We start from the raw sequence: 15,431 nt of genomic DNA, 5'->3' as shown, positions 1-15,431 counted from the left end.
TATATATATATATATATATATATATATATATATATGTATATATATGCGACAAATAGAAGTGGAGGAAGATTTTTACTTCCACAGTTTTGCATGATAGACACACGTGTCGCCAAAAACTACGATAGCATGTGAACAAGCAGCAATTAACGCCCTACCGCCCCTGGCGTTGGAATTCGTAAAGAAAATTAATAAATGTGGAAAGTTTGGACCAAGAGAGAGAAAGTTAAGAGTAGTCGGTATTGATGATGCTAGAATTTAATTTTATAAATTTAAAATTTTAGTTTTTTTAAAAATTTTATTTAGATTTAATTTAATAATTGTATATATTAATGATTTTAAAGATACGTGTAAAATTTACACATCTATTGACTCAGAATGTAAATATGGCTACTGCTATTGCTGTTGTGACTGGATCACAACAAGACATATAAATATTTTTGTATTATAAATAAAATTTTACCTATTCCTACAGTCTTGTATCTTCAATTATTTTCGATTTAACATAAACTTGTATAGTACGTTCAATATTTTCACCGTCCACTTTCTGTAAATAGCTATAGATTTCAACTCTGACACGTGTAACGTGTTGCCTCATGATCCAAATTGTAGAAGCACGTCCGTCTTCCAACTCTTTCCCCTTCTCCATATACCCCACAATACGTTTTTCCATTTTAAAAGTTTTCTTACTTATAAATCATTCTTATCTCTCGTTTATCTCTCGTTTACTCATAAATCATTCTTATATTAAAATTAAATAGTCGTACGGATCCAATATTAAAAGATTTTTTGCATGCAAAACACTATAATTTATCATAGATATTATATAATTGGCAAATAACAATCGTTGTTTACAGTTTTCAGAAGTTCTTTTCCTCGTCGTGGGTAAACCATGGCTCTCTTCTCATCTGCCTCCTTACGAAGTAATGCTACTTCATATTTTAGCTTCTTTACATATTCAGCTTTCTTGTGCTCTAGTTGATTCTGTAATTTCCATCAGCTTATCAACATAGATAGAAGATCTAGTCCAACATTCATATCAAAAAGTCAAAACGGTCAAAAGCTATATTGTTTATACCTTTCAAAATTATTGATGGACCCATATCGGATCCTTCAAAAATATCTATTTCATAATCCGACATCCTCAATAATATTTTTAAAGAGTCCGAGCAATATAAGTCAAAACTAATTTAATTCCTATCATAAACTGGACCACTGGAAAGGATGCATCAGGCAACAAAAATCAGTACTAAGTTTTCATGTTATTTCAGAGGTGGAGCCAAGATTTTCAAAAATCAGTACCAAGTTTTCATGTTATTTCAGAAGCGAAGCCAGGATTTTCAAGGGAAAAAAACATATGTTGCTACTTGGGTTTGAACCCACGTCTATGGGCCAAAGATGCCTTAAAACTGATCCAACAATCACTGGGTCAAGTAACAATGTTTGATAGTGGGTTCACAGTACATAATAATATACATATATTCAGAATTTAGTAATATAAATATAGGATATACGTAAAAGCTACTGAATTTGCTCGAACTCCGATAGGTACTGTAGCTCCGCCCCTGTGATAGAGATAAAGGTTTCTTCAATTGGCCTATTATAAATCACTTAGATATTGAGATATTTTTTCTGTACATTATTGCATTCTTGAAGAATATGTATTTCAAATTCATTGAATATGCACGTCTACTTGGACTCTAGGTGCGGTTACCTTAACTTTCTTTAATTTAGCTTCAAGCTTTGATCTTTGGGTCGTCTCCTCCCATGTTACAACTTAAGAGAGCTTCTTTAAGGTCCTATTCAATAATAAAAATAAGGTTAAAAACACTAGTTGTTCACATTATGTATGATCTTAATGAAAGTATTAACATCTCAACCTAAAGAGATGCGGGCAAATTAAAAGAATTATGTCTTGAGAAGGTGAGAATAGTTAAGTTATTAAACGAAACGTAAAGATGCATCAAGGTAGAGCGAGTTTTGTAGTCACAAAGAATACCCTATGTCTTACTATAAAAATAATTGGGACCTCTAAGAATTTAATTAAGAACAATTAGACCTCCAATATAGTGAAAAAAGTATTGGTAACTATCATTTACTTAAGTTAATACACAGGCAAAAAATAAGGCAATTTTGCAATAATTGAATAAAACATAATACACACACATACATATATAGAAAGTTGAAATTCCTACTTCTTGTTCACTTTGCTTTTTTTTTTTTGTTGTTTTCCCAGACCTTGATGAAAGAAAATCTTTTGTCATTTTCAAGTTGTGAAAGGGTAATATCTGAACAAAAATAAGAAATAAAACTCTTGTTAATATCTGAGACATCACTAATTCAATCCAACTAAGTTATTCCGTTGGAGTATTTTGCGCTATGCAACACTATTACCAGTGAACTGATCCACCATCAAGATATTCAGAAAAGTTTTCAACTTCTAGAACCGTTCAAGTTCTCTCAAGAAAATTATCAGTTGTCATTAGACATCAAATTAAGTACAACCCTGTAGTACTATCTCACGTTATAAGTGTCACCAAAATTGATTAACGTCTAGATGTAACACATACTTCTGTCAAGAGATTTCTTTATAACTTTCTTTGATGAAATATCAGTGTTTGCCAACATCCAGGCAGCTGTAACAAAGCAGGCTATTTCTAAGTTCTGATCTTGATTATGCTTTGCATCTACATGCAGATGTAAAAATAGGCCATTCAACCCAAAGTACAATAGGGAAAACAATCATAATGAAATTCTAATATGTGAAAAAACCCAAACAAATAAAAGGATGAACAAAATATCTGTCACTATTCAAACTAAGATCTGGCTGTGACCGCCATCTCAAGTCCCACGTGGTTTGAAGATCACCCCCTTAACCTAACTTAACCAGAATAATAACCACAAGTGTCGGATGAATTTTGAACTTAACCAGAATAATAACCACAAGTGTCGGATGAATTTCGAACATATAATGAGATAGAACAAAATAAGGCTAACATTAGCTCAAGAAATGTCTAAATCATTCATCACCACAACACACTCAAGTCCACAGTAATTCACAAAGCCTTTATAATTCAAAGTCAATAAAATATCGGGACATGCCCCAAACAATAGCAAAAATTCAAGTCTAATAAAGCCTATGACATAGAGTAAAAAGGCCGTGAAATGAATGTCTTCCAAACTATGGAAGCTCACCACTTCAATTTCAACCCACGAACCACTCGAATACCTAGTCATTGTGCAGGTAAAGTAAAAGGAGTTAAGAAACCTACATTGCATTGGGATACAACGTTCAAAACGATTAGCGGTCGGAATGCTAGCATGTAACTCAGGGATAGAGGAATAAAATAATGCCATCATTCAAAACCAGTTAAACCATCATATGCAATCACACACACACACACACACACACACATATATCGTACCGGGGTAGGGAACAAGACTAAGCCTGAATTTTTAAAATCTTAACTAGGATTCTGTAGCATAACTGTCATATAACAAGGCATCCGCGGGCTATATGGTCCCAACTCTCCCCTGCTAGAAGGGCCCTAGTGCGTGTAGCCGCACGAACCAGAGAATATTCATATCCGTATATGCCATTACGGGGGACTAGAACCTCCCGGCATAATCAAGGTGACGTATCACCAATGTATACAATTGGGGGACTCAAACCTTCCATTCATATATCTATTCGGGGGACTCGAACCTTCCGGTCATATAGACACCCGCACCGACTAGCGCGATTTTCAGTATTAGTCCTTCGGACTTCATTTTCACGGCCTGGATACACATTCCACTTTAAAGTCCAATTTAAAACATCATTTACACATACACACAAACATTATTTCACTTACTTACCCAAGGCATTCCGTTAGTATCGTCATACCAACCCCACTTGCAAGCGTACAACATGTTATAACCATCATTATTTGACTTTGGGACTCGAACCCATTGTCTATAGAAAGTCATTAATTTAATTTAGCAATTTAGGGGTTCGAACCCATTTAGCCAATTAAACCACCAAAGTTACAATTCAAAACCATTTATGACCCGGTCTTCATGAAACCATTTACCAACCATTTACATCATTAGGCCAATGCCTTAGTTCAAATCACAATTCAATCCAATTACTGGTCATCAAGACCTTCACAAAATTATTCATTCTTCATTGGCATTCTTAAACCAAGCATTAGTTCAAGACACAATTCATCATGTGACAAGATCCATCTCATAGACATTTTCACAAATAGGTTGAGGGCATACTATTATCAAACCATTATTCAAATAAAAAACCATCAAGTTAGGGTTAATGATGAACCCTTAGTTTAAGTTACAATTTCCAAGCACCCACATGTGCAAAACCATTAGTAAGTCATGCATAAACACAAGTTAAGACACGAGAGAACAATACTCATTCAAACCCTCAACCATGGATTTTAAAACCATTGTTTATGATTCAAGAATAATGTTTAATACACATGATATTTGAGAACTAACAATGAAGAAAGAGTCACATGCCTTATTCACGAAGATTCACAGAAAGAACTTGACTCTTGAGCCTCTAGATGAACACCTTGTAGAAACCCTAGCCCAATCTTAAAAAGAAAGTTCAAAGAGGATTTTGAGAGTGTTTTGATCTTTTCAAGTGAGGAATGAGGGACCAAATAGTGTTATAAGACGTGGGGTATTAAGGAATTAGGGTGGAAAATATCTAAAATACCCCCATCTTAAAATTGTAAAAGACTCATAGGAAGGTACGATTTGGCCTCTCCACTCATACCCACATCATACGAGTGGTACCCTCCACTCGTATATTGATCAGAATATTGGACACCTTAATCTGTTCAACATACGACTCCTTAGCATGAGTCATACCCTACCATACGACTAGTACCCATCCAAATTGTACCCTAGACAGAAAGTTAAGGCTAGACACTGAACAACATACGATTGGCACTATACTTCTCGTATCATGTGCATATGATTCATGTGATGCCTTTTCGTACCAAGAACATAACTTGGCCAATGTGACACTGACCAATATGCGACTAAGGTCATTGACCCATCCCCACAACATACGAGTGGTATGATGAGTCGTATGATGCGCAGAATGTCCAAGACTCAAAAAATTTGCAAGGACCAAAGTTTGGGGTGTTTCAATACCTGTTGATGAAGACCAACTTGCAAACTCTTCCATGGAGAAGTTCATCATCTACATACCAATCTTGCATCAATTTCAGTCAACTATAGTAAATTACTATCTTATTGTTATCTAAAAATGCTCTGTATCAGGAATAGTAGATTCAGAACTACAACAATCACATCCAAGAGCACAACTATCCAACAGATTTAACCAATGTAGCATCATATAACTGTCATGTGGTTTTAATTCAATACCCATTAATTCACATTGATTAAATAGAACTCATCCAGTGTACCACAATAACACTTACATTTATCTAAATTGATAACGTTACCTTGATACCCTTCTTGTCATCCTTCTCCTTATTCTCTTTAACTTCTTTACCTTTTGATTTTTAACCTCGTCCTTTGTAGCAGCAACGGAAACCTCCTCCTCTTTAACCTTCTTCTCCGCCACTGCCACCTTTTTCTTTGCTGCTTCTACCTCTGCTTTATTCTTTTGTTCCTCAATTTCCAACTTATCTTTCACCGTACAAACAACAATATTAACATCATCAATCAACAACAGGATCATATGTACTAAAATTATAATGATAATTTAACATCATAACAGTTTAATTTCTGCCATTTAAATAGTATCATTATAACTTCGAAAACAAAACTCAAATTCTAACTACAATGCCATGCCTACTTACAGCATGTGTAGTGTCAAATTTTTTGGATAACAAAAAAAATCTGGTTGAACCTTGTGATTACCTAGAAATAATTAACGAAAAAAGCATGATTAGTAGAGCAACTGTATAGAATAAACACGTTTGCCTATTCCCCTTTATAATTACATATAATAATTAAATTATCTTTGCTCTTTATCAATCTCATGATAACCATATAGATGATAATAATACATAACCTGAAGCATAACTATATTTACTTTCCATCAATAACTAAGCAAATAAAAGTTCAACAACAAAGTAATGTTTTTATTAATTATAGAGAAAGAGAATATATGCACTGACCAGATGTGAGTTCTCATTGATCAGTGAGCGGCATAATGTGGCACGATTGTATTGAGAAGTTCGAGACCTGGACTAAACTTTCATTACTCTGTATTTTGTAACTCCCTGTGATTTTATAAATTTTGACTATTCTCTAAACAAGGTCATAGAAAATTATAACATTCAATAACCTTGGAAAGGTCTAAATCGACTACTTCTGCACTTCGGCTACATGAAAAATCTAAAAAGGTTGTTGATTAAAGTGAAGAATAAATCATTGACATACAGGAGATGATCAAACACACCTAAAATTTTTTTATTTTTCTCTGATTTTGCATCGGTCTTATGAGTTGAAAATGAATTGGGTTTCATTAAAAGAGCTTATGGGTCTGGATCTCAAAGAATCCACAACGACCCATTCGTTGGGAGATTGTTGGACTAGATGTAGTGGAATTAGTAAAATCTTTCTTTCAAGAAAACATCATTCCAAAATCTATTACTCATACTAATCTCATATTGCTCCCTAAAAAATCTAATCCAGTTAGTTTTGCAGATCTTAGACCCGTTAGTTTGAGAAACTTCATCAATAAAGTCTTCTCCAGAGTGGTTTATGATAGATTGGAGAAATTGCTTCCAAAAGTTATTTCTATCAATCAAGTAGGATTTGTGAAAGGAAGATGTATCATTGAGAATATTCTCCTTACATATGAGATTGTTACATATATAAGGAAGAAAGCCAACCAACATTGTTATAAAATTGAACATGGCCAAAACATATGACAGGGTATCTTGGTGGTAGGTGGTCTACGGCTGACCCTCTGGCCAAAGAAATTTAGAAAAGAGATGAAGAAGAAGTAACAAGAGAGATTGGGGCAATTTTCTCATATCCTTTCTGAAAGCAAACATTACAATTTAAAGGAAAAATGTAAACTACTTCTAATAAAATAACTGCAAATGAAACGTGGCCTAATAACCGTAAATGGAAACGTGGGCATCCCCATTATCTCCTTTATTTCCGCACAACTACTTCTAAGACTATTTCAAAGAAAGAGCACAACTACTTCTAAGACTATTTTAAAGAAAGAAATCCACCACCCATTAGTTAGCATCATAACAATCCACCCTTGAAATCACCTTGTCCTCAAGGTGAAACTGAGGGTAAGTACGGGAAAAACGCCATTTATCTTCCCATGTTGCATCTTCCCTTGATTGACCAACCCATTTAACCAAAATCTCTGTTTTTGGCCGATATTTCCCTTTCTGCACGACTCGTTCTTCCAAGATACCCTCTGGTTGAGGTGCCACCTGTAACTGGACAGGTTCGTTGACAGGAGGTGGGATCGGTTCCGGGACCGGGCCTTCTCTTTTCCGTAACAAACTCACATGAAACACATCGTGAATTAAGGAACCAGGAGGTAATTCAATCCGATATGCAACCTTTCCTACCTTAGCAAGAATTTTGTAAGGGCCAAAAAAACGCGGACTTAACTTAGCTGATGCTCGGGAGACCACACTTGACTGTCTATATGGCTGTAGTTTAACATAAACATGATCCCCTACCTCAAATTCCAATTCACGACGGCGTTGGTCCGCAAAATGCTTCATACGGTCTTGAGCTTTGAAGAGGTTGGCTCGTAAGGTTTTCAGCATCCGATCACGGTCTTGAAGGTAGTCTTCGACAGCTTGAACCTTAGTCGTTCCTGGAACATACGGCAAGATTTTTGGAGGCAGCCTTCCATAAACAACCTGAAAAGGAATCAGCTTGGTGGAAGTGTGAACTGAAGTATTATAGCTATATTCCGCCCACGGTAGCCAATCCACCCATTTTTTTGGCTTGTCACAAACAAAACAACGCAAGTATTGTTCCAGAATCCGATTGACAACTTCTGTTTGTCCATCCGTCTGCGGATGATAGCTAGAACTCATGCATAAAACTGACCCTTGCAGCTTGAATAGAGCTTGCCAAAAGGAACTTATGAAAATTTTATCACGATCACTTACAATGGTTGAAGGGATACCATGCAAGCGGACAACGTTGGCTACAAAATCCCGAGCTACACTTGAAGCAGTAAATGGGTGCCGCATAGGAACAAAGTGGGCATATTTTGAGAGTCGATCTACAATCACCATTATCACTGTAAACCCGTTAGACGCAGGTAATCCTTCCACGAAATCCATGCTAATGTCCTCCCAAATTCTGTCTGGAACCGGAAGTGGCTGCAACAACCCAGCAGGCTGCATGGTGTCCGTCTTGGCTCGTTGACACTCATGACATTCCCGGATATATCTTTTCACAAAATCTTTCATGCCCAACCACCAAAAATTGTGCTTTACCTTAGCAAGAGTTTTATGAAAACCAAAATGGCCTCCTTCGGGAGAGGAGTGACACATAACCAGCACAGTGGATAGAAGAGGAGAATTGGAGCTTAACAATATAGCATCATTTCTAAACCAAACTCCATCATGCTTCACAAGGTTACCTTTAAATTTAATAGGCAAGGATGAAGGTAAATTCAAATAAAAAGGGTCTGTGTGTACCTCTTCTTGAATGGTGGTCCAAATGGTGGAACAAGGATGTGAAACATTTAGATAATGAAACTCGGGCGTACGAGAGAGGGCATCTGCGCCTTGGTTCAAACTTCCCTTCTTATATTCAATTTTGTAGTCAAATCCCAAAAGCTTTGGTAGCCATCTGGACTGAACTGGGGTAGTGATTCGTTGCTCCATTAAATACTTGAGACTGACATGGTCTGTTTTCACCACAAAAGGTCGCCCCAGTAAATAGTGCCGCCATTTCCGAACCGCCTTTACAATAGCTAACATCTCCTTCTCATATGTAGACCAAGATAACATGATTCCCTTTAAAGGAGCACTGAAATAAGCCAAGGGTCTTCCACGTTGAGTGAGAATAGCTCCTATACCCACCCCACTCGCATCACACTCCACAGTAAATGGGTGAGACCAATCGGGCAAAGCCAAAGTAGGAGGGGTTGTCAGGGCAATCTTCAACTCCTGGAAAGCCACTTCTGCCTTTTCATTCCAAATAAAAGGGCCTTTGCCAACTAGTTTATGCAAGGGGGCAGCAATACTTCCAAATCCCTTGATAAACTTTCGATAATAACCCGCCAACCCCAAGAAACCGCGTACCCCTTTTGCGTTAGTTGGAGTAGGCCATGAAAGTACAGCCTTAACTTTATTTTCTTCAACCGCCACACCTCCCGATGATATGACATGCCCCAAATAATTAACTTGAGAAACTCCAAAACAACATTTTGAGAGCTTGGCAAAAAGTTGATTAGTATTTAATAATCCCAAAGCAGTACGTAAATGCCCAAGATGATCATTCAAGGTCTTTGAATAAATAAGAATATCATCAAAGAATACCAATATAAACTTACGCAGGTATGGCCTGAAAATGTCATTCATTAAGCATTGAAAGGTGGCTGGAGCATTGGTGAGGCCGAAAGGCATAACAACGAACTCATAATGTCCGTCATGCGTTCGGAATGCTGTCTTTGGAATATCAGTTTCCCGAACCCGTATTTGGTGATAACCAGCACGAAGGTCAAGCTTAGAAAAGATCGTAGCACCATATAGTTCATCGAGTAGCTCGTCTATTACTGGAATTGGGTACTTGTCCTTCACAGTGATGTCATTGAGAGCCCTATAGTCCACGCAAAAACGCCAAGTGCTGTCAGATTTCTTCACTAACAAGACCGGCGATGAGAACGGGCTATGGCTGGGGCGAATTAACCCATCACGCAGTAACCCCCTAACTTGTTTTTCAATTTCCGTCTTTTGCAAATAAGGTTGGCGATATGGCCGAGAGCTCACTGGTTTGGCTCCGGGAATTAAGGGTATGTCATGGTCATGGAAACGCCTTGGGGGCAATTCTTTTGGCTCTTGAAAGACCTGCTCATATTCCGTTAAAACATGTTGAACGGCTGGACAAGGACTTGAGGTAGAAAAAAGCTCCGATTCGACCCGATTAACCTAGAGAAGTAAGGCAATACCCTGTATTCCCATCAACTCGTTAGCCTTTAAAGCAGTCAAATCCGACCCCCGCAACCCTTGTAACTTATGTGTTGAACCAGCCTGATGGAATCCCAGAGTGAGATTCTGGAAATCGATTTCAATAGGCCCCAAAGTCTTCAACCACTGAACGCCTAAGACAATAGGACAAGCTGCGATTGGCAGAACAAAAAAATCGGTGGTTATAGTGTAACCTTGAATAATGATTGTAAGTCCTCGCACTCGTCCCACACAAGCTAACTTGTCACGATTTGCGACGACCACTTCCAATTTGACCCCATTATCCACCGTCAATCCGAACCGCTCCACTAACGATTGCTCGATGAAATTGTGGGTACTACCACCATCAATTAAGACCACCACATCTTTGTTATGAATTTTTCCAGGCAACCTTAAGGTTTGGGGAAGGATGGTGCCGGTAATTGCGTGGAAAGAAATCTCAGCGGAAACCTCATCAGGAGGGTTCTCATTGGCTTCATCCTCATGGCTGCTGCTCTCTTCAACGTCATCGATTTCACTGATCATGAATAATTGGGGCTTGGTGCACTTATGACCCGGAATGTAGCGTTCATCACAGTAGTAACACAACCCCTTTTCCCGACGTTCTTTAGCCTCTGCTCCTGATAAACGGCGAACTGGACTTGGGGCAGGTAAAGCTAGGCGTTGAGATGGTGCTGGGCCTAAAATTCCAGCAGAGTGTGGGCCTTTAGGTAGGGAATTAAAACTAGTAACCCGAGGAGACGGAGTAACCCGCCGTTGCAAGTTCAATTTCTCCTCAACCAACCTGGACAACCCCATTGCATCTGTCATGGTGCGTGGCTTCTTGAGTTTCACCTCCAACCGTATATCTTCCTTCAGCCCACCTACAAAACAGCCAAGTAAGAAAGACTCCGGTAGGTTATCAATACGGTGTGACAATCGTTCGAAAGCTTCAATATAAACTGCAACTGTGGTGATCTGTTTGAGTCGATGAAGGGATTCTGAAGGGTCATCATAATCAGTCGGCCCAAAACGACTCAGCAAAGCCGCGGTAAATTCCCTCCATGTCATCGGACCTCGTGATTTAGCAAACCACCGGTGCCACTGTAAGGCAATACCGTCAAGATGAAAAGAGGCAAGATTGACCCGATCTGTATCGACGACGTTCTGAAATTCAAAGTATTGTTCAGCCTGAAATATCCACCCCGTAGGATCATCACCACTAAACCGAGGAAAATGGAGTTTCAGGTAGGGTTTCCCTACATTACCGATTGTGGATCCCTTGCCAGAGCCAGAAGGTTTGTCAGAATCCTTCTCCTTAATCTCCCGAACGTCTGTCACTAACTTGTGGAACATGGCAGTGAGCTTTTCGAGAGTTTCATTAGTGTGTTGCTGGAATTGTTCGAGAGACTGCTTGCGTGTTTCCATTGGATCAACCTGTCTCTGATACCACTGGTAGGTGGTCTACGGCTGACCCTCTGGCCAAAGAAATTTAGAAAAGAGATGAAGAAGAAGTAACAAGAGAGATTGGGGCAATTTTCTCATATCCTTTCTGAAAGCAAACATTACAATTTAAAGGAAAAATGTAAACTACTTCTAATAAAATAACTGCAAATGAAACGTGGCCTAATAACCGTAAATGGAAACGTGGGCATCCCCATTATCTCCTTTATTTCCGCACAACTACTTCTAAGACTATTTCAAAGAAAGAGCACAACTACTTCTAAGACTATTTTAAAGAAAGAAATCCACCACCCATTAGTTAGCATCATAACACTTGGCTATTCCTAACTAAAGTGTTGAGGAAAATGGTTTTCTTAGAAAGGTGGATAGAGTTGATATGGAGACTAATTGCCAAAAACTGGTACTCAATACTTTTCAATGGGCAAGCCCATGGTTTTTTCATTCTACAAGAGGGGTCGAACAAGGGGATCCACTATCACCAGCTTTATTCATGCTATCAGTAGAAGTCCTTTCAAGAGCTCTGAACAGTCTTTTTGAGGAGGATAACTACCAAGGATTTGGTCTTTCTAAGTGGAGTGCAAAAATTAACCATTTAGCTTATGCTGATGGCACTATAACTTTTGCCTCTTCAGAAGAAAATTCTCTCCATATTACAATGAATTTGCTTAGAGAGTATGAAAAAACACCAGGTCAATTGGTGAATAGAGACAAAAGTGCATTCTATATGCACAAAAAGACTTCGACAGATCTGAGACAGGTTGTGGCTCATATAACAGGTTTTAACAATGGTGCTTTCCCTTTCAAATATCTTGGATGTCCTATTTTTTATACTAAGAAGAAGAAGATGTTCTATAAGGCGTTGATAAAGAAAATCAAGGACAGGTTACAACATTGGAAAGGAAAGTTACTTTCTTTTGGAGGAAAAACTGTGTTAATCAATAATGATCTTCAGAGCATGTCCCTCTACTTGTTGTCAACCATGGCTCCAACCTAATACACCATTAATGAAATTCATAGAGTGTTTGCAATATTTTTTTGGAGCAATAAAGAGGAATGTAGAAGCAGACATTGGTCTAAATGGTTGAATATTTGCTTTCCTAAGGAAGAAGAGGGATTAGGGTTCAAATATCTCTTTGATATTTCAAAAGTTCTTTTTGCTAAACTATGGTGGAAGTTTAGAGTCACTGGTACATTATGGTCCACTTTTATGTGGAACAAATATTGTAAAAAAGAAATCCTACATAGGTTATATGGAAAAGAGGTTCACAACTTTAGAAGTTGACGTTGGAAGCAAAAGACTGTATTGAAAAGCATATTTGGTGGGAATTAAGGTGTGGTAATGCTAGTTTTTGGCATGACAATTGGACTAGAATGGGATCACTAATAAGTGTTCTACCATCTGATGAACCTAGGGATTTGAATATTGAGGAAGTTAGTGAAGAAATGCTTAATGGCCAATGGAATTTCCAGCTACTAAATAAGAAACTTCCTTCAAAAGTGGTTAATCATATAAGTACTTTCCTACCTTTGAATAGTAATACCACCAGTAGTGACAAACCTTGGTGGATTTTGTCTAAGAGTGGGGAATTTACTGTCAAAACAGTCTGGGAACAACTCAGACGCAGAAGAGAAAAATCTTGGTTTTTCACTAAATTGTGGAAAAAGAGATTACCTTTTAAAATTGCCTTTTGCCAATGGAGGATTTGGAAAGAAAAAATTCATGTTGATGATGTTGTTTCTAGATAGGGTGTTGCTATAGTATCAAGATGTAGGTGTTGTGTCAATCTACAACTTGAAACTATAGAACATTTATTCCAAACAGGGGAGTTTTCTTCTAACATTTGGACAAGATATGCTCTGGCTGCAGGCATACAAAGTCCTTTTATTCAAATAAAGCAAATAATTGTCAAGTGGTGGAAAACCAAATGCCCATACTAGTTAAAACCCCTAATAAGGATGGTTCCTGCTTTTATAGTATGACATATATGAAAATGGAGTAACAATCAGGTTCATGGAGGTAATATGTCTATAAACAAAATCATCTATGACATTGACCTGAATCTGCACCAATTTTCTGTGGTGGTATATCCTTGGATAGAAGAAATTCCAAAGACTTGGATTCTTATGGCACAGTTCCTTGAAAGCCTCAAGTCCCAGGTATCTCAGCAAACAAGCAATTGGCATTTCCCACCTAGAGGCTATTATAAATGTAATACAGATGATTCTTCTAAAGGGAATCCTGGCCCTGCTTCATGGGCCTTTTGTGTTAGGAATGATTCAGGAAACCTAGTTTATGCTAGTGCTAATAACATTCACAACTCAACAAGTATCTTTGCCAAAGCTAAAGCAATTGAACAAGGCATAGATTTTTCTGTGACACACAATCTACTGCCTTTAGAAGCGGAAACAGATTCACTAGCTATGAAATGCATCATTGAATATGGGTAAAGATCCGATGGAGCATCAGTACGGAAGTTAGGAAGATACAATGACGGAAAGAAAATGAAGACATTTTGTTTACACACATCATGAGAGAGGGGAATCAAGTGGCGGATTTTCTCGCTCACTTTGTTTTCTATTCTGCAGGGCCATTAAGTTACAGTAATTTTACAGAACTAACTACTGGAGTAAGAAAATTACTGAACATAGATAAACGAGAAATTCCAAGGCTTCGATTTCAAAAGAGCAAAAATACAATACAAAGGAATACAAATTAGTCAAAGCATGTATCTGGATGGAAATAAAAGGTCAGCAATTAGCCAACAATTAAGGTACATAAAACACATAGACTATACATCGAGCACATCAGAAATGGAAAATGTAGCAATCAAATAGCCTGTTACACTGTGCTTTATTTCTTCTGAAGTTAAGCAGTGGTACTAACCTCTTTGTAAGATTCAACCTGCTTAAAAGATGTAGAAAAAAGCTTAGGTAAGCAGACCAACATGGAGGTCCATCGGAGATAGTGAAACGGGTACAGATCTAGTTAAACCCTTACCTTGGAAAGATTAAATTGACTTTACAACTCCACATCTTGAAGAAATCTTCAAATGGGATTGGTTACCATAGCATCTGGTGAGAGTTTATGGGATTTATTCAGATGGAACCTACCCAAAAGTTGTGGAATTTATTGGTCAAAATCAGATCAAGGAAATAGTGCCTAAACTTCGATTGCTTCACTTCTTCACAAAGCTTAATAGGTGAGTGAATGGAATGTTACCTGGAAGTAGTCGAAGCTGTAACATCAACGGCAGCCGTGGAAACTTCAAGAGCTAGCTGAACCTCACTTTCCCTTTCTATCATTTAGTCTTTTAAGTTTCATTTGTTTTTTAATTTTTTTTGTTGTTTTATTTTAGAATGGATTGGGCTCGATTTGGGCCTGATACATTATTTGTACAGATTTATCATAATAAAAAGAGGCTCATGGGTCTCCCCCAAATGTTGCTTTAAAAAAAAAAAGGACATCAATCATATATATTGAAATTTAGCTTATTTCTAAAATAGTAGTAATAGATAATTATTTTTACTTATTTAATTTAAGAAATTAAAATTTTATTTATTATTTAATATTTAATTTATCTTTATTACTAATAATAGTCATTTGCAGTTCGTTAAATATTTAATTTTTTTTAAGGCAATAAACTGTGAAATATTACCATACCAACCAAATCCAATACACCTAAGGAGCACACAAAAAGTCTAGCCACCTACAAGCAGGGGCCAAGGCTCACATGCCTCAAGTCAACAAAGCTATACATCTGAAAATAGTTACTACCTATATTCTAAATGTTGTATCAGTTGTCTACAATTATTGGCTTTCTT

The 15,431-nt window shown here is 37.5% G+C and overlaps 1 protein-coding gene across 3 annotated transcripts; it reads right to left on the bottom strand.

Moving 5' to 3' along the window:
* Window positions 1-2,417: 2,417 nt before the first annotated feature.
* LOC107863487 lies at window positions 2,418-5,828 on the bottom strand. 3 transcript variants are annotated; one of them, XM_047408359.1, is made up of 2 exons: window positions 5,475-5,828; window positions 2,418-2,684 (listed from the first exon to the last, which is right to left on the bottom strand). In XM_047408359.1, exons 1-2 carry the CDS (start codon window positions 5,711-5,713, stop codon window positions 2,672-2,674), a joined length of 252 nt encoding a protein of 83 aa, XP_047264315.1. In that variant the 5' UTR covers window positions 5,714-5,828; the 3' UTR covers window positions 2,418-2,671. The 3 variants fall into 3 exon arrangements, with proteins under 3 accessions (XP_047264315.1, XP_016564902.1, XP_047264316.1); XM_016709416.2 differs by lacking the exon at window positions 2,418-2,684 and adding an exon at window positions 2,970-3,226; XM_047408360.1 differs by lacking the exon at window positions 2,418-2,684 and adding an exon at window positions 4,594-5,209.
* Between the last annotated feature and the right edge of the window lie 9,603 nt (window positions 5,829-15,431).

Source organism: Capsicum annuum, chromosome 3 (assembly GCF_002878395.1).
Source record: "Capsicum annuum cultivar UCD-10X-F1 chromosome 3, UCD10Xv1.1, whole genome shotgun sequence".
NCBI classification, from domain to species: domain Eukaryota; kingdom Viridiplantae; phylum Streptophyta; class Magnoliopsida; order Solanales; family Solanaceae; genus Capsicum; species Capsicum annuum.
The sequence above is the reverse complement of the archived record's forward strand: the minus strand, read 5'-3'. Positions and strand labels throughout refer to the sequence as shown.